General features: G+C 46.1%; 1 protein-coding gene across 6 annotated transcripts in view; it reads left to right on the top strand.

Annotated features, from left to right (window-relative positions):
- The window catches only part of SH3KBP1 (SH3 domain containing kinase binding protein 1), a gene marked incomplete at its 3' end in the record, with an annotated part of 264,383 nt that overhangs the window by 20,224 nt on the left and 216,267 nt on the right, over positions 1-27,892 (top strand). The window contains exon 1 of one of the 6 annotated variants that reach the window (XM_084258270.1): positions 12,357-12,510. The exons of the other annotated variants lie outside the window; for them this stretch is intronic. Within the exon in view, the coding sequence (XP_084114396.1) occupies positions 12,460-12,510 (51 nt within the window). The 5' untranslated portion in view covers positions 12,357-12,459. Of the gene's footprint in view, positions 1-12,356; positions 12,511-27,892 lie in introns of those variants that run through there. 6 annotated transcript variants of the gene reach the window in all.

The following is a 27,892-nucleotide window of genomic DNA, read 5'->3' as shown; positions in this document are numbered from 1 at the left end:
CTCCCAGCCTGGGGCAGGAGCTGCCCACCACTGGGGAAGGCACGGGCTCAGATCCTGCCCATGGTCAGCAGCTGAGCAGCCTGGGAAGGTTCCTGCCCTCTCTGAAGCAGGAAAGAGAATGCTAATATTATGGTAGAGGTATTTCCTTGTGAGACAGATATTGGGAAGCTCTGGAAACAGGATAAATAATGTTTGTTGGGTCCAATGTCACATTATTATTATTATTACTATTAATGAGCACCAGGTATAAGGAGAACACACAGTACAGCCTTTTTTTCCTTTCCAGAATTAGCCCAAGTATGGGCATCTAGGTGGAAATTGCTATGGTTGGGAACAAAAAATTAGAACACTCTTCTATTATGTCCTGCATTCATTAAGTACAGAAATATCTCTAATTTTCCCCCCATCTGATCAGTGTTATTGGTTTTTAAACTACATTGAAAGAATTAGAATTGAAAAAAAATGCTCACATACCCACCAAATGGACACATTTTCAGGCTGATAAATTTTGACATGAAAAAAGTCAGTATCTCCAAAAGTAGGAAGCAGCACATTCCAAGTTTGTAGCACAGAGTAAATCTGATACCTTGCATGAAATCTTCTTTATTCATGGAAGCCTTAAGGAGTATGTGCTGCCTTAAGTTTACTGAAGAGAAGGAAAGGGAATAAATGGTAGTTGTTTGAACTAAAAATGTTCATTTTTGGAATAAAAGTTTTCCGATGCGAACAAGTTGCATGCTAACTGAACTTTGACTTTTTCGATTTTCAAGTCATCCATTCAACTTTCACTTAATGGTGACCTTTTCCAAATACGATTTCATTTGATGTACTGTTCGATTTCATTTTTCAGGGGGGAGGTTAGAGCAATATACAGGGAAACAGCTGCAGCATAGATAAGAGGGAAAAGTCTGTCTTCCCCTTTCCCACAGAAACGCCGCATGCCGAAGAAAACCTGTTGTGCTTTTAGCTTTCTACCAAGTCATTGCAACCTTTTCCTCTGTGACCTTTGAGCCGGGCCCGGTCAGCTGCACTCAGCATGTCTTTATTTCGGCCTTGTGCCAGCTTCCGGAGTGAGGGCTGCTGAGCCCCAGGCCCCGTCTTCGGGGACTCAGCCGTGGCCCAGAGCAAAAGGGCCTAATGATTCTGGAAGCTTGAGTCCTGGTGTATTAACTCCAAGACCTTGGGGAAGTTATTTCATCTCTCAGGGTATCCATTTATTTCTTCTGGTGAAAAATGGAACTGGCAACACCAGTGGCCTCCCTCTTGGCTGGTGTTCTTGGAGGATGCATGAGATCAAGCAGGTAGGGCAACTTAGTAGTGTTTGATCCATATCCACCAGTCGACAAATATTAGCATAACTCTTAAACGCTGAGGGACTGGGAATATTCGGAGATGGTGTTTGTCACTTGGTGTTATGGGCAGTGGAAGCAGAGGTAAGTCTAGCGCAGGAGGCTTCTGAGGGGTAGGTGACAACACCCGTGAAAGGTGAGAGGCCCAGGGCTGTGAGAACCCCAGGCTGAGATGTTCTTTAGTTCCTGGTGCCTGGCAGGGAGCTCCTGAGCACTGATTGCCTGACAGAAGAAACAGAAATGGGCAGAGATGGCCAGGCGCTAGCCCGTGCCTGCAGGTTGGTGAATGGCCAGGGTCTGCCCGGGAGGAGCATGGCCTTAATTTGAAAGCAAGTGGAGGCAGGGGCTGAAGGCACAAGTTCTGTCCTCAAGTGACAGGAGGGCACACGCTGCGAGGGGGCCCAGGGGACATGTTGTTTTACTTTAGTTTCTTAACTCAAGATTTGAAATAACAAATTCCCTCAGGCTCAGGGGTAAATTTTTCAACTTTGCCACTGAGGAAGATTAGAGCAGAAATTTTTGAGGGCAGTTCAGGGAGAGTAAAGGTGAAAATGTGAAGGTCTGCTCAGTGTGGTCATAACACACATTACGGCAGAAGCCACATACCCTCTCACACACATTTAGCTATTTCTGGAATGAGGTGCTTGAAATCAGTCTATGTGAGCTCTCTTGCTGGTCATGAAGAAAGGAGTGTTTCATTTGTTATCGTATTTCCTCTGGGACCACCAGGTTTTTCTCAAGAAAACCAGCAAAAAATGATATCCTGTGTCTGGGAGTCTCAGTGAAAACAAAGTGGGCTTGCTTGCATTTGTAAGCCGAAAAGTTGTCCAAGTCCAACCACATCCTGCCCTGGGTTTCTTGAGGCAGGTGGTCCCAGATGGAGGCCCAGAGCCCGTGAGAACCTTGCTTTCCTAAAAAGGCCTGGGGCAGCAGTGGCAGGCGAGGCATACCACCGCCCAGGTGCTGTGGGGTCGCCCTGACTTCCGCCTCCTCTTCCGGAAGCCCTTCTTCTGAGGCGGCCCTGCGACGTTCTCAAGGATGTAATTTCCTGGCCATAAAAATGAGGCCATGGTCCCGATCTGCAATAGCTACTATCAGTCACGGGGGGCCTGCTTAAAACCACAAAGGAACTGTTTTTGCACACATGGAAGAAAAAAATAAAATTGTAGTTAAAATATTGACTACAGGTGTACATTTTAGTCATGACTATGATAAAATATAATCCGCATTGATTGAAGTGTTAAAATGTGAAGAGAGTCTTTGCGAGGCTGTGCGTGTTTGCACAGTATTTCTTCTAAATGTGACACCAGCTGCTGAAGTCTTCGGTCACACAGGGTTTGCTTTCTGACCACATACAATTCATGGTAAACAAATGACATCCAAATCAATAGGTTGACAGATTATGGGCAAATGATGCATTGCAACTGTTTAAACCCATAAATGTTATCAAATTATAACAGCTAAACCTGTATTCACACTGTAAGGTCGGGGCCTTCATGGGCGCAAATAGAAAAGGAATCGGCTTTATTATAGTCATTCTGTAACTGCTGTTGAACAGCTTGGCTTGTATTCACAATTCAATCTTGAACTGTTTCTCTCAGCTGCAAAATCATGAGTGTGTGCACAATTTTTTTCTTTCCCAATCTGGAAACTAGGATAATTGCCAACCTGACTATAAAAAAAAAATCTGCCTTATGAAAGAAGTTTCAGCCATTCTGTGTTAAACGGGTAATGATGACATTGGGCGCCGGTGGCACATAATTTGGACTTTGAAACACATCTGAATATGGAACGTGGCAGGTTTGTGTGGTTTCACATGTCGAGACATCGCTCCTTTGTGCTTATTGATATTTTTTTCAGGGACCTCTCTGTTATGTGGTTGAACTGTCACATGACAGGTGATCTCTGGTACATATAATCCTTGCAATCGTAGTGTTTCTCCTGTCAGTGGTGGTTCAAAATCCACACACCTCACTTTTTTCGCAGACCTGAGAGTTTTGATTCAATTTAGCACATCCTTTTATTTTAAAACTTGAATTTGAATGGTATCCAGCAACAGATATGTTAAGGTAACAGTCCACTCTAGGGTACTGCCGGCTTTCAGCTGAACATAGTCCTCAGCCCTTGAGATGATGCTGGATACTGGTTTCAGGCCTGTAGTAATGCAGGATGTAGCTGATTTGTAAATACAGTGCACTTGACAAGTATGTTATTTAGCTGTCTAAATGGCCACCCTTGTTGCAGTTCTACCTGGAGTGCATCTCACAGAGCCACACATGGTAATTAAAGCTACAGATTCATCATGGGCAGAGGCCCTCCCCCTCCTCATTTTAGGCTTATTACAGCAAACTTAGGTCTGTTTTTATTCATTCTAATGAAGGCCAGTTGAAGATTCATCCACTTTACTAAAAACTGTGTCCTTTTTTCCCCTTTTAATTGGGATGTACAAATGAATAGTGAAGCATAAAAATAATTTAAAAGGGCCTCCCTGGTGGCACAAGGGGTTGGGATGCAACCTATGAAGTGATCCACAGCCACAAGTTCGATCCCTGGCCAGGGAGCTACCCACATGGTGCAGCAGACCTCTCCTGACTTGCCCGCTGCTCCCCTCAGCAGTGTACTTAGGTCAATCTGCCTGTTCTGTTCCCCCCTCTGTCTCTAGTGAATCCTCTCACCGCCCCCTCCCGCACCTCTGGCCTGTACCCCAGTTCTTATATGCATAAATAAATCTTTAAAAAAAAATCTAAAGCCACTCTGCTAATGAAACTTCTGTAGGGCCATTCATGACCTGCACGTGCACTAGCCTTTCCCGGACTGTGCAGCCCTGCAGGCGCCTCTCAGCCCTGGGCCCCACTGCTGGGTCTGTCATGATGGCCAGAATTCATAGGTAATTCATATCTACCCGTTTTTTCCCAGAGTAGAATATAGAGAAGGAGTGTGTTAAATATTCATCTGGTTTAATTGAATTTAACATACAGTCTTTAAGATTAACCTGATGTTTTGGAGTCATTAATGGTTCATTTTTTTCTAGTGTATAATTTATTTGCTGTTATCTAAGATAGTGAATTATTTAAGTACAAAGGGAAAGTCCTTTCTGTGAGGTGAGTTTTACTAAGCTGCTGCTGCTTTCATTTTATGTCTAGCTATTGATTATCTTAAATTGGGAATGTGGGTGGAGAAGGGGCGGCAGTTCAAAGGGTTGCGAAGTTAGGTTAGTAGGTGCTGCGTGACGCATTGCAGCCTGGGATCTGGCTCTTGCTGAGTGGTCTCTGGCCCTCCGGCATGTACACTGGCAACTTCACATTTCCATGAATTTTAATAATAATGACTGGATATCAGTTTTAAGGACAGTGAATCATTTAACATGTAATCTTGTCATATACTTTGATTTAGAAACATGCACATTTTAAAATGTTTTACTTTTAGGACATTCATTTTTTTCTATTTCTTTTTGAGCATCTTTGACACTAAAATGTAATGGTGTGCTGGGTGACTTATATTTTTTCAGAACAGTTTCTGAAGTGTTAACAAAAATGCTGGTTGTTTTTTAAAATTCAGGCGATCACTATAAATTATTGAACAAGAACCAAGTGCTGTAGACCTGCTTTGGTCAATTTATATTATAGTACTGTTTTCCACAATGGCATCCACACTGTGACTTCATACTTTGAAATGTTACAGAACTATTAAAATATAGAAGAACATGAGAATATAAACATCTACCTACCCACGTACTTTTATCAGATGTCCCCATTATGTCATACTTACTGATTCTTTACAAATCAATAAATAGCTCCAAGATGTCGAGAGCTGCAAAGACGTCCCTGCCGAGCTTACGAGAACAAATCTGGATGGACTGGAAATTAACAGAGAACTGACAAAAGGCCATTTCAAAATCTGGGGAGAGATTGGCTCTCCCTATCTTTTTGATAAAATTTTATTGACTTGCTGTCCATTTACAAAATGATGTCATCTGGAGGAGTGCAGTTCACACGATGGCACGCGTACATGCTTCACTCACCCTGCACCAGGGCTCCACTGCTACAGCTCTAGCCTGTAACCCCCTCTGTCTTCACCTCTCCCCCCCCGCCACCCCGCTAGGTACTTTCTGAGAACCACGACCTGAGCATTTGCTTACCAGAGGCAGAAGCCACCAGACACTATAGAAGTAGGTAGAAATATCAGGTTAAAAAACTTAACAAATTGCTGGCGGCTGAGAGCGAAACTCCTGAGAGCAGCAGTGGGGCTGCAGTGGGTCCCACCCATTCACAGACTTTTCCTCCGGGAACCCCACCTGGCTCTCTCAGGGAAGACTCCAGAAGATCTGAAGGAAACTCAAGGTGTGGCCTGGGGGTACTGGCTGAGGAACCACTGAGAAATCTGCTCATCTCCTTCTTCCTTAAGGAAGAAAAGGCTTGTTCTGCCAGGGACTGGGCATGGTGAGTTATACTGCAGCATGGAAGGGGGACCACACCCAGCCCCAGCCCCTTCTACCCTAAACAAAGCCCTAATCTTCAGGGGGACAGACGTGGAGAAGATGGGCTGAGGACACTGCAGGAGCCACTACAGCGGGGGGAGCTCTAGCCTCAGAGGAGGACCAGAGACATGCTTGAAAGCTAACTCACCTCCAGACTCAAGCCCGCTATGCACCCCAAATACTGAGGTTTAGAATATTCTAGAAACCCACTCCCCCGCCCCTGGCCCACCCCATGCTAACAAGTCTTCAGGAATAACAACAGTGGATTATGGCAGCAAGAGTTGCAAGAGACAGACCCTTTCTGAGGAGTAGTGCAAAGCCAAGAGAAGGGGACAAAAAAGGTCATTAGAGGAATTTGAGGTTTCTGATGTGAGAGGAGCAACACACACTGCAGCACAGCCCGGTTCCTGAGTGGACTAATATAAATCTCCACCCTGAGGGCTCATTTAGCCCAGCATCTACTGTCCTACACAAAATGTCTGGCTTTCACCAAAAGTTCCAAAGCATGTCAAAATGCACGTAGAAGCAAGCTAAAGAGACAAAACGATCAGAACCAGATGCAGATATGACACAGCTGTTAGAACGATCAAACTGTACACACATTTATCAGTCACTTAGCTCTGTCCACTGAGTGCTGCTTTAGGTGTCACATGCCATTTGAGGTAACAGTTTAGGAAGGACTTAACGAGGACTGTGCTCCTGAGAGCCTACATTCTAACAGAGAAGGGGATAGCAACAGACAAGCAAAAAAAGTCAAAAAAGAAAAAAAAAAAAGCGTAGATGGTGAAACACACAACGAATAAATCCAGGAGGGGAAAAGGACTCAAATGTGTGGGCTTTTGCAGCCAGAGTCTTCACAGGAGGCCTCTGGGGGAGGTGACATCGTAGCTTACGACTGTGTGATGAGGAGGCTTCTGTTATTACTAAGAGCCATTTAAGCAGAGAACAGGAAGTGCAAAGGCCCTGAGGAATAATAAGCTTGGTCCCCCCACCCCCGCCCCTGCTATGATATTAGTGCTTTAGCAGGTAATCGTGTCCTGGGGACATTGCTGATGAGATCAAGCCTGGCAGCTGTGTTACTGTTGAGGCTAAAACCTGGGGAGGAAATGGTGGGGGTTCTTCCTTGCTCACATCCTTCTTGCCTTTCAAGACAGGCAAGAAGGGAGGGCAGGGAGAGTCTGTCACACCTTTTCTTCTAACCGCCTCAGGATCTGGCAGAGTGAGAAGGACTGAGAATTTGCTGTTGTGAGTGGGTGTCTCGTTATTTCTCCAGTGAAGGCGTATTACTCCTCTTCTTAATTGTAGGGAACTAACATGAATTTAGCTAATCCTCACCTCAAGCTCCTGCCCCAGGTAGTGATTATTTCTACATTACAGGTGGGAAAATGGAAGCTCAGCGAGGTTGTCTGACTTGGTGAAGATTGCAGATCTGTTCGGGGCCCCTGTAGCCTGACCTTGCAGGATTGCACTGTGAGAACTGGAATGATGGGTGTTCTTTAAAAGTAGAGCTCCTGGTTAAAAAAAAAAAGAATGAACATAGCTGTTTGATTCTTACGGTAACTCAGTTTTTGTTAAAGTGTTGGCTGATGAAACCGCCTGAGGAAACGGGTTTAACAAATAACATGTTGAACAATCATTTGTTCATTTGTCATCGCTGCTTAAAAACAGATGAAAATGGAAAGTTTAAATAGTTTCAATATCCCGGATCCCCTCTGCTGGCTTACCACTACACATGTTACTATATAGTATTAAATACTGCGAAGGCAATATTGTCTGGCTCTTATCTACCCAGAACATTCTGGAAATCAGCATTTGTGATCTCAGTAACTGTGATGTAATTGGCACCAGTGTACTGCTCAAGCACTATTCATACTTTTCTATAATAATGCTTACACTTGGAGAACAAAAGACACATAATATAAGTAAACCACATTGAGTACGTGATTGGAGAGAACTTTACGTTGGATGACAAGGGTAATTATATTCACTGATTTCTATTTCTATTGGAGGGAAAAAAAAAAAAACAACTTTCCCACAAGCATCTCTTAGTGCACTAAAAGGGGGCCATGGCCAGTGTTTGCTAATGAAGGAAATAAAATTTAGGTGGAATTTTCTCTAACCAGTAGTTAGAGTAGGGCACCTACTGTGTGCGTAGTTCTGTTATCTGGGCCACTCATGGCATTACATACTGGGTGAGAAAAACAGCAAACTTTCCTACAGTATTTCCCATGGGCCAGAGAAGTTAAGTAACTTCTGCCGGGCAGGGGGACACAGATAGTCAACACTGGGGCTGGATTTGAGCCCGTGGGCGGTTTAACTCTAGAGTCTGCTCCCTCACTCCAAATTGTATAGTGGTACAGAATCTAGGGTGACCTTGGCTACATTAAAACAACTGTAATTAGCCTGAGGGGTCACCCAGGTCTAGCAAGTTCTGAGAATCTCCTGGGAATCTTGGCTGAGCTAGGTGTTAGGATACGGTGAGATTTTTCTTTTTTAATATGCAACTACATTCAATTGGAACCATGGCTTCCTGTGAATGCCTTATGTTATTTGAAGAAGGAAAATAAATCTATGAAATTTTAAAAAGTTTCTGAAGTATATTGATTTTTAAGAATGGATGCAATGAGTAGTTCTTATTAGTTGCAAGAATTATTTATCCTGGCATACTTTGGTTCTACGTAAAGCTCTTTAATACTAAAAGACTGCAGATTTGGCTGCTCTGCCGACATAGGAGTCAAATGTGGCTGGTAGCTTTGGACATGCGCAGTAACGCAAGCGTGCATGCTGCCAGCACAAATGGAAAAGTGTATTGCTTTAATTGAAAAAACAGGCCGTGTCTAGTCTTTGACTCCCTTTACATTTCATCTGGCTTCTGGGAAGGTGGTGAGGGAGGGAGCAGGGCTTGGCCCAGATGTTTATCAGTAAGATCCAGAAAAATTTGAAATGTGAATTCTGCTGGTGGCCTCCCACTACTGCTCCCACTTGCGAAGGGGAAACACAGCGAACGCCACCCAGGGGATCCTGAAGCCAGATGATGGTGTAGACAGGCTTTCCAGATTCTAACGTGCCATAGGGACACACCCTGCCCCTCCCCCCCTTCATCTACTTAAAATGACGATTCAGATTCGGGAACGGGAAGGGGGGGTCTGGCCTGGGACAGGGGTGTAGGGAGACTGAGGTTTCACACTTCCAGCAAGCTCCCAGGTGATGCTACTTTCACTAGCAAGGGGGTAGCCTCCCTGCCCCAGCCTCTGTCTTAGGGTTGTTCCTCCACGCGAATCCCCTGGGGGAGTCTGAGCAGCATATTGATAGGCCTCCAGGCCCACACCAAACCCACTGAATTAGAGTCCCTGGGGCTAAGGCCAGACAGGGATGAGGGGGAGGGGAAGCTACTGAAGTGATTTGATAATAATCTTCCAGTTTTGTTTTTCTTTTTTTTTGGCGTGGGCAGTGGAAGCGGGGTGACAACTTTGAAAACTTCACTGTGGGGTTAGATTGAGATGTTTAAGACAAGCTTTCTAACATCCTAAAGCTTCCTGCTTGACTTTAAACCACAGCAGGAATTGACTAGTTCTTTATGATTGTGTCCAGACTGGCTTAACTCTGAGAGCAAATTAAAAAACAAAACTAGGGCCTACCAGGTAGCGCAAGGGGTTGGGACGCAACCTATGAAGCTGTCCGCAGCCTCTGCAGCACGAGTTCGATCCCCGGCCAGGGAGCTGCCCACATGGCGCAGCAGACCTCTCCTGTCTCACCCAGTGCTCCCCTCAGCAGTGTATTTCAGTCAATCCGCCTCTTCTGCTCCCTGCTCTGTCTCTGGTGAATCCTCTCACCCCCCCCCCACACACACACCTCTGGCCTACATCCCAGTTCTTGTGTGCATAAATAAAAATAAATCTTTTAAAAAAACCCCAGCGTTATTGAGACCTAATTTGCATACCATAAAATCCACCCACATGAAGTGTCCCATTCAATGGTTTCTAGTATACACTGTTTAACTGTAGGGTAAAGAAAATATCAGGCTTTTCTGCCCTTCCGCCATCAGGATAGGTGATGGATCCTTGTCCTGAATGCATGCCTGATGGCGGGCACCTGGAATAGGGTGCGGGCATAGGTAGATGGGATTCAGCTGAGCTAAGACTGTGCTTTTTAAGGGCGGTGTCACGGGGGGACGCCAGCAGCAGCAGCAGCAGCAGCCGCAGCCGAAGCCGAAAGAGAAGCCGAGAAGCAGCAGAATGAACGCTAGAGAGCCCAGATAGAGTGAAGACTTGCTGGGGGCTGGGAGGTCTGCCAGCCTCCCAGCCCCCCAGCCAGCACCCCTGCCTGCCATATGCCTGGTGAACCCCAAATAAAAAACCTGCAAAACTACTGAGGACTCTGACTCCTCCTTTACCCGGTCTGCATGGGATCAGAAAACCTGCACCGCGTCCAGTCCTGCCCTCTGCATTAACCTTCTCAACAACCTACTTTTCAGACATGTCCACTCCCCTCCGAAGAAACCTCTGCCATCCGCATTCACGCTCACCTCCACGCCCAGCGCTACGGCAGCCGCTCATCTTCATAATTTCTCCTTTTTCTTTCACCTTAAGGGGAGGGTGTTCTGTGAGTGTACTCGCTTTAAGGAGTCCCTTTGCCAAAGGCCAAACTCTTGCTCTTGGCTACCCAGCTGCTGCTCAGCCCACTTCTGCCCGCAGGCTTTCGACTGCAGTGCCCGAAGCTTGTCTGGGTCTGGTTAACTGTGGATGTTTGTTCCCTAATATAATCGGGAGGCTGGTGTCAGGTGGACCCCAGGGCAGTGTGGTCAGCTGCTCAGCGTGACATCAGGAACCTGTGTTCTTGTCTCCTCCATGGCGTCATTAGCGTCACTCAAGCTAATGTGGTTTCTCTGTGGTTGTCAGGTGGCTCTAGGATGGCACTCGGGCAGTGGGCCTCTGCCCCCTTGTTCACAGCTGGCATGTAAGGAGAGCTCTTTTCCTGCCCTCTGATGGGCTGAGCTTGGTTCCTGTTGCTCACCTGAGCCAATGATTGCCTTAGAATTAAATCGGCTGCCTCAGGAGGTAGACTCTGCTGGGAACGAGAAAGGGCAGTGTAAAGGGCTGGACTGGACCACAGTGCAGGTTTTCTGATCCAGCAGACCGGGTAAAGGAGGAGTCAGAGTCCTTAGTGGGTTTTTGCAGGTCTTTTATTGGGGTTCACCAGGCATATGGCGTGCTGGGGGGCCGGGAGGCTGGCAGGCCTCCCAGCCCCAAGCAAATCCTCACTCTATCTGGGCTCTCCGACCTTCTCTGCTTCTCTCTCGGCTTCTTGGCTTCTTCTGGCGTCCCTGAGACGCCACCATTAAAAGCCCAGTCTCAGCCCAGGTGAATCCCATCTACCTATGCCCACACCTTATTCCAGGTGCCCGCCATCAGGCATGCATTCAGGACCGCAAGGATCCATCATCTATCCTGATGGCGGGAGGGCAGAAAAGCCTGACATTTTTCCTTACCCTACAGGCAGCCTCTCTGCTGGGCAGGCTTGTGAGGAGCAGCATGTCAGGGTGTGTGATGCTGAGCCTGCTTTTATGTCTCTGTGAAAGACGTCACCAATTCAGCTCTCACCAAGTCAGGAATCATCATCATTTGGTCGGGAAGGGTGCTGAAGGTTACCTTCTGGACACTAATAATGTGGGCAAGAGTGGGGCTGGTGGTAACATGAACACGTGGGAAGTGATTTAAGTCACATTAGAAAAACCTGTTTGCTTTAGCCTGGGAATATTTAATATGTGACTAGCTATAAATAATAGAAAAATCATTCTTATCTAGGTATTACGTTAGCCCTTTGGAATCTCTCCTCAGGAATAAAAGTCCTATCCTGAATATGTCAGTATTTGAGTTACTGTTTGAACTTGAACAAAAATAGACTTTCTTTCAAGTCTAATTTACTCTTTACTAAGCCAAATATTCTGCCAGTTATTTGGAATTTGTTAAATTTTGCTTTCTATGTATTGAAAAACTCAGGGTAGCTCTCTGCTTTGCAAAGTAATTTATTTGATTCTGAGCTGTATTTTCGAGTCTGTTTTGGCGTGAGGCTTGTCCTCGTGTAAGTAATGAGAGTTTGCTGGTGCAGCTCTTAATGGTGAGAACGGATGTTGAAGAAAAGCAAACACCATATGCCCTTTGTTTCCCGTGCATGTCCCCTCCTGGAGGCTGGGTGGAGTGTTTCAGCTGTCTCGAATAATCTCCATTTTGCTGTTACAGCAGACCTTGCGGTTCTCCAACTCTCTTCTCTCTGATGTTAGTTATAACTTCTTCCTAATTAGGGGGCTCTTCTTCCTCTTCCTCCTCGGTCAAAAGGTTCCACACTCTCAAATGCAGTCGATGGACTTAATTTTGAATAATGAGTTTCAGTTGATTTGTGACAGAAATAAGTGCAGAGAATTACAAAAAAAAAAAAAAAAAAAAAAAACCACCCAGTGTGAATGTGTAGTGGGAGGGGCAGGCGGGTTGGGTATGGGACAGGATGCTTAGAATAATTCTGCTGCCAAGTGATTCAGACAGGCTTGTAGTTCTCGCCGAGCACGGAGCACACTCCTGCCCAGCGTGCAGACACAGTCGGCCTGAAATCTGAAATCACCGTTTCATACTCCCCAGAATGGAGCTTCCCGCAGCCAAAGCCCCGGGTGCTGCAGACGCGGCTGAGATTGTAAGTAGGCCGTACATCTGTTGTGACTGTTATGGCTGCATCTTTGTAGCCTGTTGCCCAACAACTTCGTCGGCCCGGAGGGTGGCGTGATGGGGAACTTGATCCAGACTCAGCCCTTCCGAGATGGTGGCCAGTGCCGTTTCCACTTGGACCCGAGTCTCAGTTCTCTGCTTTGTGGTGGAAGGGATTTTCTTTTCCCCAAAGCCTGCTCTGTGACACAGCGGTGTCTGTAAAGATTTGGAACAATTCTGTCATCTGGTGTGATGGCTCTTGCCTCTCCTGCTCGCTAGGGATGAGGTTTTTTTCCAGAGGACACTGTGCACAGCCAGCCCCGGCCAGCTACGTCCCCTGCGTAGTGCTTGGTGTGTCCCTTTCGAGGGCTGGGGCAGGTAACAGTTCTGAAGCAGCTGGCAAATTTGGGAGTCTAGGTGGAGCCACGTGTGGGGTCCAGCTTTCTTGGGGTGGGAGGGAATAAGGAGGCAAGAGATAAGGATGCGATGGTGTGGGGGGAGGGCAGAAGTCTGCTCAGGACCTCTCAGAACTCTGTCCTCTTGCCAGGTGCCAGTCGAGGTGGCGGGTGAGGGGCAGGCCCTCACTCAGCTAACCGTAGCCGTGGGCCAGTAACAAATCTCTCCTAGTTTTAGCTTTTCTCATCTGACAATCAGGATCATCGTGTTTCTCAGGATTGCCAGATTATCTGAGGTGATGAATGTGAAAGTACCTGGAACTTGATAGGTGCAGCTGAGGGCATCTCTTTTTGCCCTCCTGACCCCTTCTCCTTCCTTAAGGGCACATTACACTGAGCATGCAAGCGGGGTGTTGGCCTGTAAGATGCCACCCATGTTGCCGTCCCCAGCTTGCCTCAGGGCAGCCCTTGTGAGCAGTGAATTCTCTTGGTTGGCGTCATGGATTGATCTTGGGGTTGGCCGGTTGGCCTTGTTCAAGTACATAGTCCCAGCTTGTCCTTTCAGTCATGGCCAGGTGACAGCCCCCCCGTCCCCCGCCACCGCCCAGGCCCTGGGGAGAAGGTGTAAGTGGGCTATGCTTATGTCTCCCAGATAACGTTTCAGTTAACGCTCATGGGGACTGGACACCCAAGTCAGGGGCTGCGTTCTGAGACCTAGAGGGGAGAGTGGTGATTCTCAAGAACCATTTCTAGTTCAGCGTTGAGTTTCCAGGTTCTGAATGCCAGTATTCAGCAGGGCAAGAGAGAAAAAGGAAAGCTAGATCTTGGTGAAGACTGCTCAGCAGTTCATCGGATTCAGAAGTAGGCGTGAAGCGCTGTCCTGGTCCCTTTCCGTCAGGCTGTTTCAGTTACCCTGTTCATGGATTTTGGGCAACTGCTGTGCGTATCGATCAGTCCCCCAGTGCCTTTCCACATTGTGTGTGTGTGCGCGCGCGCATGTGTGTGCATGTGTGTTCAGGGACTTTGTAAATCCTGTCCTGTTCATTAACTTTATTCTGTGCTTTTTGTTTGCTAACCGTGCGTTAAGTGCTGATAGTGGTGCTCTCTTGTCAGGCAGTGTTCTCCCACCCGCTCCCGCACTGAATTCCTTGTATTTCGTCTCACATGTAGGCTAGCGTCGTTTGCCTCTGGCTGGCAACACTCTTCCCTAACCGTATCAGGGAGCTCTGACAGTGCTGGCTGTGATCATTGACTTGGGAGACATCGTGTCATCTGTCTGCTGTTTTGTGTGCGACGATTTGAAGACCTGTTACCGTAACCAGCATTAGAATCATTGATCACGATGTGCCAACCTGAGCAGACTTCTGCCCCACCACCACCATCGCATCCTTATCTCTTGCCTCCTTATTCCCTCCCACCCCAAGAAAGCTGGACCCCACACATGGCTCCACCTCAGACTCCCAAATTTGCCAGCTGCTTCATTGTTTTTCATTGAAATACATTTTCTTCCCCACGGTGGGCTGCGAGCTTGTGTGGTCTGGCACGTGCCCACCTTTCCAGCCTCAGCATCAGCCTCGCGCTTGGCCACTACCTTCCACCGCATGAGTGCCCTGGCCATGCCGTTCTGCCAGGTCCTTCCTGCCTATGGCCCAAGCATTTGTGGTGCCTCTTCCCAGGAGCGCCCTTTCTTTGGCTCTTGCGTGCATGGCGTGCTCCATTCCAGGGGTTGCTCGGGAGACCCTCCTGGGCCATCTTATGTAAAGGGACTTCCTCTATCAAGTTTCCTTTCTCCCTTCCCTCCTCATACCATGTATCTCTTTCCCAGAACACTTAGGCCGCAGCCCTAAACCCCTTGTTGCCTCATGCATCTCCTGGTCGCTTGCTGTCTTGCTGGTGCGGGCAGAATTTCACTTTCACTAGGATTTCTAGAATTTCAGCTCCAGTGTGGCAGAGGCCTCATTTGTCCGATACCACTGTTCCCCAGCTCCCCACCTCAGTTCTAGACACATAGCAGCTGCTCAATATGTAATTGTGCAGTGAATAGAGATCTTGGTAATTAATACAGTGGATGATTGTCATAGTGGATGCAGCTCATGACTGCAAGCTGACAAGGACAGTTCCATCTTTTTTTTTTTTTTAAGATTTTATTTGTACAAGAACTGGGGTACAGGTCAGAGGTGCGGGAGGGTGAGAGAATTCACCAGAGACAGAGTGGGGAGCAGAACAGGCAGACGGACCGAAGACATTGCTGAGGGGAGCAGTGGGCGAGGCAGGAAAGGTCTGCGTGCCATGTGGGTTGCTCCCTATCCGGCTGGGAATCGAACCCACGCTGCAGAGGCTGTGGATAGCTTCACAGTGCGGTGCTCAACCCGCTGTGCCACTGGGGAGGCCCCGACAGTTCCATCTTTTCTGGGCTGGACCCTCTCTGCCTCATCTGCCTCCCTCACAGCTCTGGCACGTTGGGTAGCATGCCAGACCCCAGGGCCGCCTCTCCCTCTCCTGGCAAGCCAGCTGCTGGTCTTCTCAGCAGCTCTTGAACTGTTTTAAGCATCATTTTTTTGTTCTGAAAATGAAAACCACCTGTCTTCAAAGCGATTTGCTTAAAACAAACGCTTATTTCTTCACTGAGGCCTTCCCCCCCTTCTGCCTTTCCCCACTTCCTGCCAAGAATAATGGGGAAACCCTCTTATCTTGGAAAGTGATTCTTCCTCTGGTCAGAATCCAAAGCTGGATGATTTATCACCGAGTATGATGGGCAAGAGCTTTGCCTGCCCTGCCGCTCTCAAATGTTAGGGCCTTGCACCCCTGAGCATCTCAAAGGGGCTGCTTGATGGGGGCTTAGCCTTGGCACTTCCCCTCTTTGTATATTTCCTCTAAATTTGGCACTTCCCCTCTTTGTATATTTCCTCCAAATGTCTTTCTGTCAGGTGTAGAACTTAGCCCAGGGCAGCAGGGATGGGTACAGTGTCTAAGTAGTGCTCTTGGCAGGCTATTTGCCAGCTCATCGATACCTCATGCCAACTCTGGGGAGTAGATAATCTTACCCCCCCCTTTTTTTTTTAAAATAGAGGCACGTTTTATTTATTTATTTGTTTGTTTGTTTGTTTGTTTATACATGCACTGGGTACAGTCAGAAGCGCGGGAGGGTGAGAGAATTCACCAGAGCCAGAGCAGGGAGCAGAACAGGCAGAAAGACCGAAGTACACTGCTGAGGGGAGCAGCGGGCGGCAGAAGAGGTCTGCGCGCCATGTGGGACCCTCCTCCGGTGGCCGGGGAGCAGCCGGGGATCGAACCGGCACGGCAGAGGCCGCGGGCAGCTTCGTAACCCAGCGCTCAACCGCTGCGCCACCGGGGAAGCCCAATCTTACCCCCTTTTTAAAGGTGGTGAAACAGAGGTTGTAACCAGACAGTATCAGAATCCAGGTCTGAATGACTTCTGATCTGTGTATTATTTGTTGATCTGTTTCTCAGGCCATTTGGGACCATGTTCTGCAGTTAAAAATAAAAGCCAGTCATTTAGTACATGTGTATGTACTATGCACATCATTTAGTACATATGTACATATGTGTAATCACAGTAAGTTTCCTTCAGTGTAGTTACCTTCAATGTGTGTGATGCACTCTGTATTGTACATTGCATTAAAAAGGTCCTGGTTAGCATGTGGCAGGATTCCCTTTTTAAGGCTGAAGAATATTCCATTGTATGCACACACCAGTTTCTTTATCCACCCATCAGTGGACATTTAGGTTGTCTCCATATCTTGGTTACCAGGAACTGGGGGGGTGAGGGAGAAATGGGGCGTTGCTGTGCAGTGGGTATCGTTTCAGTCATGCAAGATGAGAACATTCTAGAGACTGCTGTACAACATGGTGCCTTTAGTACATTAAAAAATGTGTTGCAAGAGTAGCTCTGTCGTGCTCGGTGTTCTTACCACAATGAAAAATGTCGGTGAGGACCTTCTAAATTGACTGTGTGGCCTATTAGTTGGTGGCAACCCATGCTTTCAAAATATAGTTGACCCTTGTACAAAGTGGGGATTGAAGTGCTGAACCCCATGAAGTAGAAAGTCCACATACAACTTTTACTCCCCCACCCCAAATTTATAGAGCTAATAGCCTGTTACTATTGATCTGAAGCCTTCACCGACGTGGTTGATGAGCACGTATTTTGTATGTTAAGTGTTTTATGTGCTTTTTTCTTATAGTAAACTAAGGAAAATGTTTTAAGGAAATCATGGAGAAGAGGAAAGTCACTGACAGTAGTGCACTGTATTCATTGATATTGTAAGTTAACAAGAAAATGGAGTAAGTGGACGTGAGTAAGTGGACCCGAGCAGTTCAAGGGTCAGCTGTAGTTTGAAAAACACCAGTGTAGGTGGTATGTAAGGAATCTCGCCGTAGAGGTACATATTTTGCTTTTCTAGTGATGGGGCCTGCCTGGAATTTTAGATTTAATGATCGCCGAAGGGGTGGAATGAGGCTTCCAATGGGCCCAAAGGAGACTGACTGAGGAAGTGTTTGGTAGAATGTGAACGAAGAGGAGGAAAGGTGAGGCCCTGCAGTTGGGTTTGGAAATGTTGGGGCGTAAGGATTTCTGGTTAGAGTAGTTGAGGCCAACTGTTTACTGAAATGGAGGCTGGGAAGGAGGGAGGGAACTTTTGTGTAAAGTAAGGAATGAGCCACCTCTGACGTAAATATTGGGAATTAGAGAAGATTGTTTTTAGCACACAGAATCCACTGCTCCTGTCGTGGCAAAAGACACAAGTGCACTTCAGTACAAAAGCGAGCCAGAGTGACGTCGGTCTCACAATGTGGGTTCAGGACGGCTGTCTCGGCGGACTAGCTGCACACGAGTCATTGTAATGGGATGGATGTAAAAATGAATGAGAGAACACTGGAATGTGCTTCTAAATATTTTGGAGTGTTACGAAGCTTTCTTAATGATTGCCGTCTGTGAGATACACTGACAGCTAACTTTAGTCAAATGGCAGTTGTGCTCTTGAACCCGGGACTTCGTGATAATAAATCCCTTTGTCTTTGTTGTTTAGATAAGCTCTTCACTGTTTACGTTTGTGAAGGAGGCTTCGAACTCGTACACATTTGGTCCGTGTTTCCTGGCATTGGGTTTGTGTGTCAGTCTGTATCTGCCGTGACTGTGTATGTACAAGAAAAGCCCTGGGGACTGTAACCAACATACAACAAGAGTTCCCCACCCCCCAACACACACTGGGGACAGGGCGTGGATGTATCCTCCTACCATTCCGTTCTCGGTGCTCAGCCTCATCGTGTCGGGGCGCTGTGTACTTGCAGAGTGGATGGAGGGAACACCAGCATCGCTAGCATCTGCAGGGGGTGCTTTGCCTCTTTTATATGATTTAGTCATTGCAACGAGTCTGTTCTTACCCATAGAGTGACCTCATGTCCCTATCGGCTAGGGGATGGCTGTGGTTTGCGCCTATCATCCTAGCGTTGACGTTGAAAGCACCCCCTTTCACGCCGAAATGACCTGGTTTAGATGATAAAGCATTTCATTCTGCATTGTTCTGGTTTGGATAGACAGATGAAGAAATGGAGGCACAGCAGAGAAATGTTTCCTCCCCCACGGTCACCAACTGGTAAGAGGTAGTGCTGGCATTCTCTGCTAGGACTCTGACTTCAGATCTTGTCATCTGGTTACTAAGTTCTACTGCCTCACATCTTAGGCCAAGGAATATGTAGGTTAGAAAAGCACTCCGTATTTCTCAGTCTCAGTATTTAGTAAGAATCGCTGCTGTGATGTGTGACTCGGGGCATAGGGATGTGTTAGGTGAAGACCCACTGAAACCCAAAGTGTGTTTTCATCAGCAAACCTGGATGTATCACATTCTAGTGATACCATTCATGCATGCACGGTGCTTTGTAGTTTATAAAACCCCTTTCTCTACATCACCATTGGAAACTTCTTGTGCAGCTTGTGAGGCAGGTGGCGGTATTTCCATTTTACCAACCAGGATAACGTGGTCACCTGCCTGAGGATGTACAGCCAGAAAAGGAGCTGATCCAGGATTTAATCCAGATATTCTGCCTCCGTCAACAGTACATTTTCCACTACACCAGAGGTGGCCCCCAGCCAGATAGTCAATGCAGCGTTTTGAAGGTGCTATGGATGGAAGATTAGGATGTTGTCTGAAGACTCATTATCCCTACGCAGGCCTTCTCAGCCTTGGTACTGTTGATAATTTGGGCCATTCAAGTCCGTGGTGGGACTGTCCTGTGCTCTGTTAGCTGTTCAGCAGCATCCCTGGCCTCTGCCCACTAGATGCCATCACATTCCCCACCCAGCCCCCAACTTGTAACAAAAGCCCCAGGTCAGGAACCACTGGCCTAAATAGAATAGCAGAGCATTAAAAGAGGAAAAAAGACAACCTTGAAAATGTCTGACCTGTCATTTCCCCTCTTTCTAGGTTCTAAAGGATCAGAAAAACCAGAAAAGATCAAAAGGGGTGGAGAGGGCCTCCTCAGTGGCGCAGTGGTTGAGCGCTGGGCTGCAAAGCTGCCCGCAGCCTCTGCAGCGCTGGTTCAATCCCCGGCCACCTGCGAGGGTCCCACATGGCACGCAGACCTCTCCTGTTGTGCCCACTGCTCCCCTCAGCAGTGTACTTCATCTGTCTGCCTGTTCTGCTCCCTGCTCTGGCTCTGGTGAATTCTTTCACCCTCCTGCACTTCTGACTGTACCCAGTGCTTGTATAAATAAATAAATCAATCTTTTTTTAAAAAAAAAAAAGGTGGAGAAAAAAGAACAAGCAACATGTATCCCATTGAATTCACGTCCATGGAAGAATGTTGGGTCTCCCAGGGAAGGATAAGAAGGGGAAGCATTTTTTATTTAGTTTTTAATTTTTTGCAAATGGAGATTATATTATTTTTTTTAAGGATTTATTTATTTACGCATACAAGAACTGGGGTACAGGCCAGAGGTGTGGGGGGTGAGAGGATTCACCAGAGACAGAGTGGGGAACAGAACAGGCAGGCTGACTGAAATACACTGCTGAGGTGAGACAGGAGAGGTCTGCTGTGCCATGTGGGTTGCTCCCTGGTCGAGGATCGAGCTTGTGCTGCAGTGGCTGCGGACAGCTTCATAAGATGTGTCTTAACCCTTTGCGCCACCAGGGAGGCCCTATCCAGCATTTTTTAAAGTAAAAATCATGCAAGTAAAAATTTTATGGAAAAGTTAGAATCGATGATCCACTGAAATAGGCACAAATCTCCTAAAATCCTGCTGCCCAGGGACAGCCACAGTGCACGTTATGTTTTAGCTACTAACTTTCCAGCATGCGTGTATGGAAATGTGTGTCGTTTTCCAAATATGGCCATGAGCTAATGCTGTTATAATCAGCTTTCTTTTTAGGTTAAATATGCCACGAATATCTTTACATCTTTGTAATAGAGGGAAACCAAGTTTTAGTAGCTGTGTAGTATTTCATTGTTTGACCACGATATCACTTATTCATTTAGTCTCCTCTGTTGTACATTTGTTTTGTTTCTAAGTTCTGTTTTTGCTATTACATGTAAAACTGTGATGATGATTGGTGTGGCACCCAAGCTCTTCACAGCTTACTTTTTTCCTTATAGAACTAAGAGAATTTTAGTTTCCATTGAATAAGATATCCATAATGTTCTGGATTATATTTTGAGTATGTTAAATAGTTCTGCCCTCTAAAATTATGGAAAATGCATTGATTAAAAAATAGAATTACGGGGGGTCTAGCTGGTGGCACAAGGGATTAAGCACTGCACTATGAAGCAATCCACAGCCTCTGTAGTGCCAGTTCAATTCCTGGCTGGCCAGGGAGAGTCCCACATGGTGTGGCAGACCTTTCTTGTCTCGCCCACTGCTCCCCTCAGCAGTGTATTTCAGTCACACTGCCTGTTTCTGTTCCCCACTCTGTCTCTGGTGAGTCCTCTCACCCCCCACACCTCTGTCCTGTACCCCAGCTCTTGTATGCATAAATAAATAAATCTTCAAAAAAATAGAATTATGCACTTGGCTTACAGTATGGGGTGTGAAAGTCCTTTGGTTTTATGATTAAATGATGACGAGTAGGAAACCATTTAGGTTTCATGCTTGTGGGTGAAGCCCACTCTGCACTGCGTTGTTCTCCTTCCTAAGTAGGAATTACAGCCCAGTGGAGATCGCTGAATCTTCCTTTGAGAGTCTCTTTACTGCTGACAGAAATTTAGGGCTATGTTCTAATGATTCTCATTGCTCACAGATTTTTCTTATACGTGTTTAAAATGATATTATCTATGAAACTGGGGTGGAAAACATTCCAATGGTACAGAAGAGCTTTCAAGTTCCTTATTTTACTCCCCTTTCTTTTTTCCATTCTCTAGAAATTGTCTATGCATATACAAACAGTGCAAATAAAAAGTACACCCACAAACTGTACAATAATATGTAAGGTACACCCAGCTAGCTTTTTTTCAGTTACTGTATCTTTCTATATCAGCACCTTATTCTGTTTAATAGGTGCCCAATTTGGGGCTGTTTTAGTTTTTCTTTTTATCCTGAGGCAAAGCGTCCTATTTTATGGGGGGGTCTGTCTGTAGGAGACATTTCTAGCAGGGTGTGGTTGGAGTGAGTTTTTGTCCTTAGCATTTTCATAGATATTGGTAAATAGCTTCTCTACTAGACATATACAACCTGACTTATTTCTGTCAGACATTTTTTTTTTCTGCCTGGCGCAAACTATGGATTAATAAACTGAGTACACAAGGTTGAAACTCAGCTCCAGGAAGGGCCCTCATTGTTGAGAGCAGGGCTGTAGCATCCTGTGACGTAGAGGGAGCGGTTTTCAACCTTGGGGTACCTGAAATGGGGGTTGCTGGGTTTCTCCTGGGATTGGCCTGAACTGTCTGTTACTTTTTTGGCTGTGGAGAACAGGCACTTGTATAATGTTGGGAGACAATATCTGGGTCACCACTTTCTGGTAATATTTGATGACTCATCTCAATTGTAGTTGAGGCTGTTAAGGGTGGACCTGTATTACCAGAGAGGTGGCAGCGTTGCCCACGGCAGTCTCTGAAATAGGAGAGTGTGTTATTTTGTACTTGGTGCAATGTGCCGCATCCATGTAATATCATAAATGGAAACATAATGTGGCATGGTCATTTTGTCATCATTTCTCACTCCTCTTTTCTCTCCCATAGTCTTCTGATGTTTCTCTGTTCCCCATCTTCTCCCACTTCATGCTGATATTTTTTGTACTGTTCCTTTAAAATAAATAATTGTTTTGGTCAGCACTGCATTTTGAACCTTTTATTGTTTTAATTACCCTACTTTTGGACCAGCTCGTCTCTCTGAAAGCTAATTAACTTCCACTTGTTTTTGGTCCTTATCCTGTTAGCATGGAGTTTGGCACATGCGTAACTTGATTGGTTGCTAACTTACCAATTTTTATTTGATGGATTCCCTGCGCTTGGTTAAAAAGGACTGCCTCTGGACACCCCCTCTTTGTTGGCCCTCATTAAGGTTTCTGTTGCCCAGGGAAGGGCACTGCAAGGTGCCCTCTTCTGTTGATTTGTATGGGAAGCAGTGGAGGAAGGCAAATGTTTCAAGATGGTTCCATCAACCGCAGTGGGCACAGCAACTGCCACAGCCGTGGGTCGCAGTTAGGGGGGCTTTCTAACAGGCCCTGCAAGTGCTCACTCACTGCAGTCTTGGCCAGGATTTTTTTTTTTTTTTTTGCATTTTGGGGTGAGCCATCCCAAGGCTGAGATCCAGAGTGGAAAGCAGGTCTCAGAAAACTAACTTCTTACGTGTCAGAGAACTTGAAATTGGGCTTTCTCTTGGGACACACCCCCTTTTTCCAGGGCTCTAGCTAATGCTGGGAGGTAGTCCAAGAACTTGGGGCCTGGGGTCCCTGCCCTGTTTGGCTAGGTTGGGTTCCTTTTGGAGTGGGGGGTGGTGGCAGAAGTGGCTCTTCTCCACCTTCTCCGAGGACCTCTGAGGGCTTCCACCCTGGGCCTGGTGACATGACTCTCCTGGGAGTTTCCTGCTGCCTGGCGTGGAACCTTAACAGTGACACAAACCAAAGAACTTTTATTTATTTATTTTTCTTATTGTTCGAGTAATATATTTTTTTTTATAGCAAACGAAGAAGACTTTTTAGAGGCAGGCAGTTTGATCCAAGGAAAATGGCCTTCAGAGCCAAATGGTTCTGGAATGGAATGTGGGCTCTGTGACTTTTTCCTTAAGGAGCTGTTACGGGCTAAATTGTTTCCCTCCACCTCCTCCCAGCCCCCCACCCCTTGGCTGCAAATTCATGCATTGAAGCCCTAACTCCCGGGCCCTCAGAATGCCACCGTATTTGGAGACAGGGACTTTAAAGAGGTAACTGAGTTAAAACGAAGCCATCAGGGTAGACCCCGATGCCATGCGTGGTGTCCTTTTAAGAGGAGAGGGACACGGAGACCCAGGGCAGAGACCACTGAGGACGCAGCAAGAAGGTGGTTGTCTGCAAGCCAGGGAGAGGCCTCAGAGGAATCCAAGTCTGCTGACATATTCGTCTTCAACTTCTACTGTCCAGAACCGGAGGAAATAGATTTCTGTTAAGGCCCCCGACTGTGGTATTTGTCCTGCAGCCCTGGCAAATGGCTGTAGGCACCTTTAGAAAATCAGCTCCTCTACTTTTGCCTCCCCTTCCCTAAAGAGAAGACCGTGACACCTCCCGTTCGGAGTCTGTGAGGGACGCACGCAACGCCCGGCTCACGTCGGCACGCGCAGATGGTGCTGGCGGTAATGCTCGTTAATCACAAAATGAGAGAAAACCCCACCCAGCTTTTCCGGCCCCAGACTGATTTGAGGATTTTTTTTTGCGGGGGGGGGGGATTTTCCTTGTAAGCCCTTTACAGATTGGGTCGCAGCGAACTCCTGGCATCAGAAGAGAGGGGTACTGCCTGGGTTTAGCCATCAATGAAGTATTTTCTTCTGAGTAATGCTTTTCATTCTTTTCATCTCTAAATATGCTGGCATTCCAGGTACAGTTTTCGTTTAGGGCAAGGATTCTGTTCCTAACTGATTGAAAGTGACTTTTGGCATCAATCCTTACTGCACCTCCTATCTGCTGGATTCCTTTCCCAGGCCTGCCCTCACCCAGTGCCACCCTCTCGGGGGAGGGAGAGCACAAACAGCATTTGTTGTCTCACACCTCTGGAGCCTCTCCCTGGACCCTGGTGTCAACAGGGTTGGCTCCTTCTGAGGGCTCTTCCATGGCCCTTGCCATGCTTCTGGTGGTTGCTGGCAGTCGTTGGCGTGTAGGTGCTTCTTCCTGCTTGGGCTTCACACAGTGTTCCCTCTGTACACATCTCTGTGGCCAAATGTCTCCTTTTTATAAAGACATCAGTCCCAATGGATCAGGGCCCATTTAAATGTCCTCATCTTAACTCGGTCATCTGCAAAGACCCGTTTTCCAAGTAAGGTCATATTCACAGGTCCCGAGGATTAGGCCTCGAGCAGCTGGTGTTTCTCAAGCAACACCACGGATTGCAGTGGAAGGCAGCTCGCCTCTGTGTATCTGTCTGTGGCCGGCGGCTTCCTGGGAGAAGTCCCCCTGCCTGGTCTGCCGTTCTGCTCATGTGAGCAGGTTTCAGCTCAGAAGTCACCTCCTCAAAGAGGCCTTCACGGCCGCTCTCAATATAGATTGATTGATTGAGTGAAATAGATTGCAGAGTAAAATTAAAATGTGATTGAGAATTATGCTTAGCATAATTTTTCCCTTGAAAATATGAGAGAGCTCCTGTCTTGTCGCTTTCTTCTATATGTTGGCTGTGTTGCCCCTACAGATGCTATTTAAATATCATCTTGTGCCTGTGAATTGAGATGTCAGGCACCTTCTGAATGTCGTGATGTTTCCTGTTCTCTGTGCAGAGCATGCCAAGAGGACTCAATTAACTGGATTTGGATTTATTTTTTGCAGTGAATAACAACTTGATTGTGATTTTACAATAATTCACCGAGCAAAACGGCTAGAACCCTTCTCTGAAATATATCTCAGGTCTCGGATACCTGTGAGTCATGAGGAAGGGAAGCATTTACTAATGCCAGTTAATCAGTTCATATTTTTCGAGCATGTTCTACTTGCTAAGACTGTGCTGGGTGCCGTGTAGAATACAGAGGTAGTACAGGCAGCGGTCATGGCCTCCAGGACTACCCGATTCACACCAAACAGTTGAAAAATACATGATATGGGCAAAGTTGCATGAGCATGTGTAGTGTAGACATTCAAAAGAAAAGAATCCTCACCATACACCAGAGGGTAAAGAGAGGCTTGTGGAGGAGCTTAGCTTAGCTTGGCTATCCCTGGAAGGGTTGGAGAGGCAAGAGAAAGGAGCACTGCAGCCCCAGATAACAGTAGCATAATATCTCTAAGCTGGGTAATATCGCTAAGCTCAGTGTATATCGAACCACCTTGTTTTAGTAAAATTATTTTTGCTCACAACAAAGATATGATGTGGTTTATAAGAGGGAAATATTGGGAACAACCAAAGTGCCCATCCACTGGGGAAGAATAAATCACGCCACATTCATAGGATGGGACAGCCATAGCCATTCAAAAAGATGGAGGACACTCTTTGCTAATGTGGCAAGACCCCCCAAATATGTTGTTAAATGAGAAAAGCCAGGTGTGGGAAAGAAACTGGAAATGCCCAAGGAGCTAATTACAGTCGGGAATGGTGGTGGTAATTACCAGGGCGTGGTAAACTAGGGTAAGGGGAGCTCGATTGTGTGTGGATTTTAGAGATTTGAATGCTGTAAATATACCCTCTTCAAAAAGCTAAAGAGAAAGGTAGGTATGACGGCAGTAGTATTCGGTCACACCATTGTTACCCTTACATTGATTTAAGTGTCTCAGATGCCTCGTCTTGCTGGGACATAATGAAGATGACCGGGCACACCAGACAGCTGAAGGATAAGTACTTGCATCTGCCCAGTGAGTGAAATTCTCTTTACCACACTTTCACTTTTATTGTTTGTCACTGGGAATGTTTCACACATGCACCGAAATAGGGGGAATAGTATAATAACCCTCGGTGCCCAACATCCAGTTTCAGCAAGTATCAACTGTTGATCCGTCTCGTTCCATGAGCTCTCCCTCCGTCTTCTTCCCTGCCACCTGACCTTGATTTCTTTTGAAGGCAGCGCCTTTCTGTTTGCCTTGTTCAGAGTTCTTACTCCAGCCTCTAGAATCTCACTGTGGTGTCCCGGAGGTACAGAGTAAATTGGATGCTTGAGGTGGAAAAAAATCTTTCTTTAACTTAATATGGCTCATCTCATTAGGTGCATTTTACTTTATTTTAAAGACAGTGTAAAATAACATAAAATCTACCACCTTAGCCATTTTTAAGGTATGCATCGTTGTGCAACTGAGCTCTAGAACTTCTCATCTTGTAAAACTGAAACTCTATACCATTACACAACTCCTTGTTCTGCCCTCCCCGTGGCCACCACATTCTGCTTTTCGGCCTTGTCAATCTAACCACCCTAGGTGCTTCGTAGACGTGGAATCGCACAGTGCTTGTCCTTTTGTGACTGGCTTATGCTATGGAGCAGCATAACCTCAGGTTTCATTCATGTTGTCACTTATGTGAGAGCTTTCTTCCTTTTTCATTTAAACTTTTTTCTTCTTTGATTGGGAAATAATTTCCCTTCCTTTTTAGGGCTGAGTAATATTCCACTGTAGAGATACACCATATTTACTTATCCACTCATCTGTCAATGGACTCTGGAATTGACTTCACCTTTTCCCTTGTGTTTGGATATAGGGTCTTATGGCTTCTGGTAATCTCATGTCTTACATAGCGCATGAGAATGTAGTGACACACTGTGATCCTGTTAAAAGAATAATTCAGAGCAGCTTGGGAATTTTATGCCAAATACTTTAACCTGTAAAGACCAGCAAACCTTCGTTTACGTTCTCGTAACAGAACACTTTTTTCCCCTCAAGATTCTTATATTGATTATTGTCTTTCACTAGACCAGATTATGGATTTAGACAGAGCAGGACAGAGAATAGGGAGGTATATCTTCCTTTGCCTAGTTTCTGGTTCTGTGCTTGGTGCACCCTGGGTGCTCAGGAAAGATTTGTCGTGGAATGAACTTTACTTTGGACAAGACAAATAAGCATATCTGTGTTATTAGGGAGCCAGATGAATTCTAAGGCTTCTTTTAGTTTTAACATTGTTTGAGGCCATCATTAAGTCTGTCGATGACACCTTCAGACTCCAGAAGCCCGGGGAGAAGGGTTGGGGTAGATTTGGGGATAGATGGATTTTCAGCACCCTCATCTTTTACCCCAGAGGTGATCACCTACAAATAGAACTATCCCAGCAGATAGTATTTCTTAAAATAACATTTGGATTTGAGATTTCCTTTTTGTGCAGTAGTAACATTCTTTGAATAACAAAAAGCCACCAGCTAAGAAGTTATTTTAAGGTTAGCCTGATTGGAGGCCACATGTCCTAGATATACATGGATAGAAAGCAAATCTCTTGACACCACCATCTTCACAAAGAATCTTATAGGAAGTCTTAGCAATAATGTCACTGCAAGAAGTCAAGGCAATAAACAACTAAGGAAAATGAAGAGTCCAGAATTAGTGATAAAAAAAGCTGATAAGAAAGGGAAAGGATGGAGATGGGATTTAAATATTGAACCTTACTGCTTTTCTAAGCTTTGTGCTACTTTCTGAATTTTTGTTTTAAGCCTGGCTTCTAAAAATCTCTTGTTAGCAACCAAATGATCATCAAATAATTGATATATGTTCATTTTAAGCCCATTTAGGGAATAATGGCCTGGATTTTCCTGTAGAAAGATTTAGTAATTCTGTTGGTATTTGAATGCCAACAGGGTTGTGTTTTTTTTTTTTTTTAAATTGTGTTCTCTAATGTCTTGGAAGTAACCCCTGGAAAATTGGAACAAATGAATTGATTGCATGA

This window comes from Talpa europaea (genome assembly GCF_964194135.1).
Source record: "Talpa europaea genome assembly, chromosome: X".
Taxonomy (NCBI): domain Eukaryota; kingdom Metazoa; phylum Chordata; class Mammalia; order Eulipotyphla; family Talpidae; genus Talpa; species Talpa europaea.
Note: the sequence above shows the minus strand (reverse complement) of the source record. Positions and strands in the feature narration are given on the sequence as shown.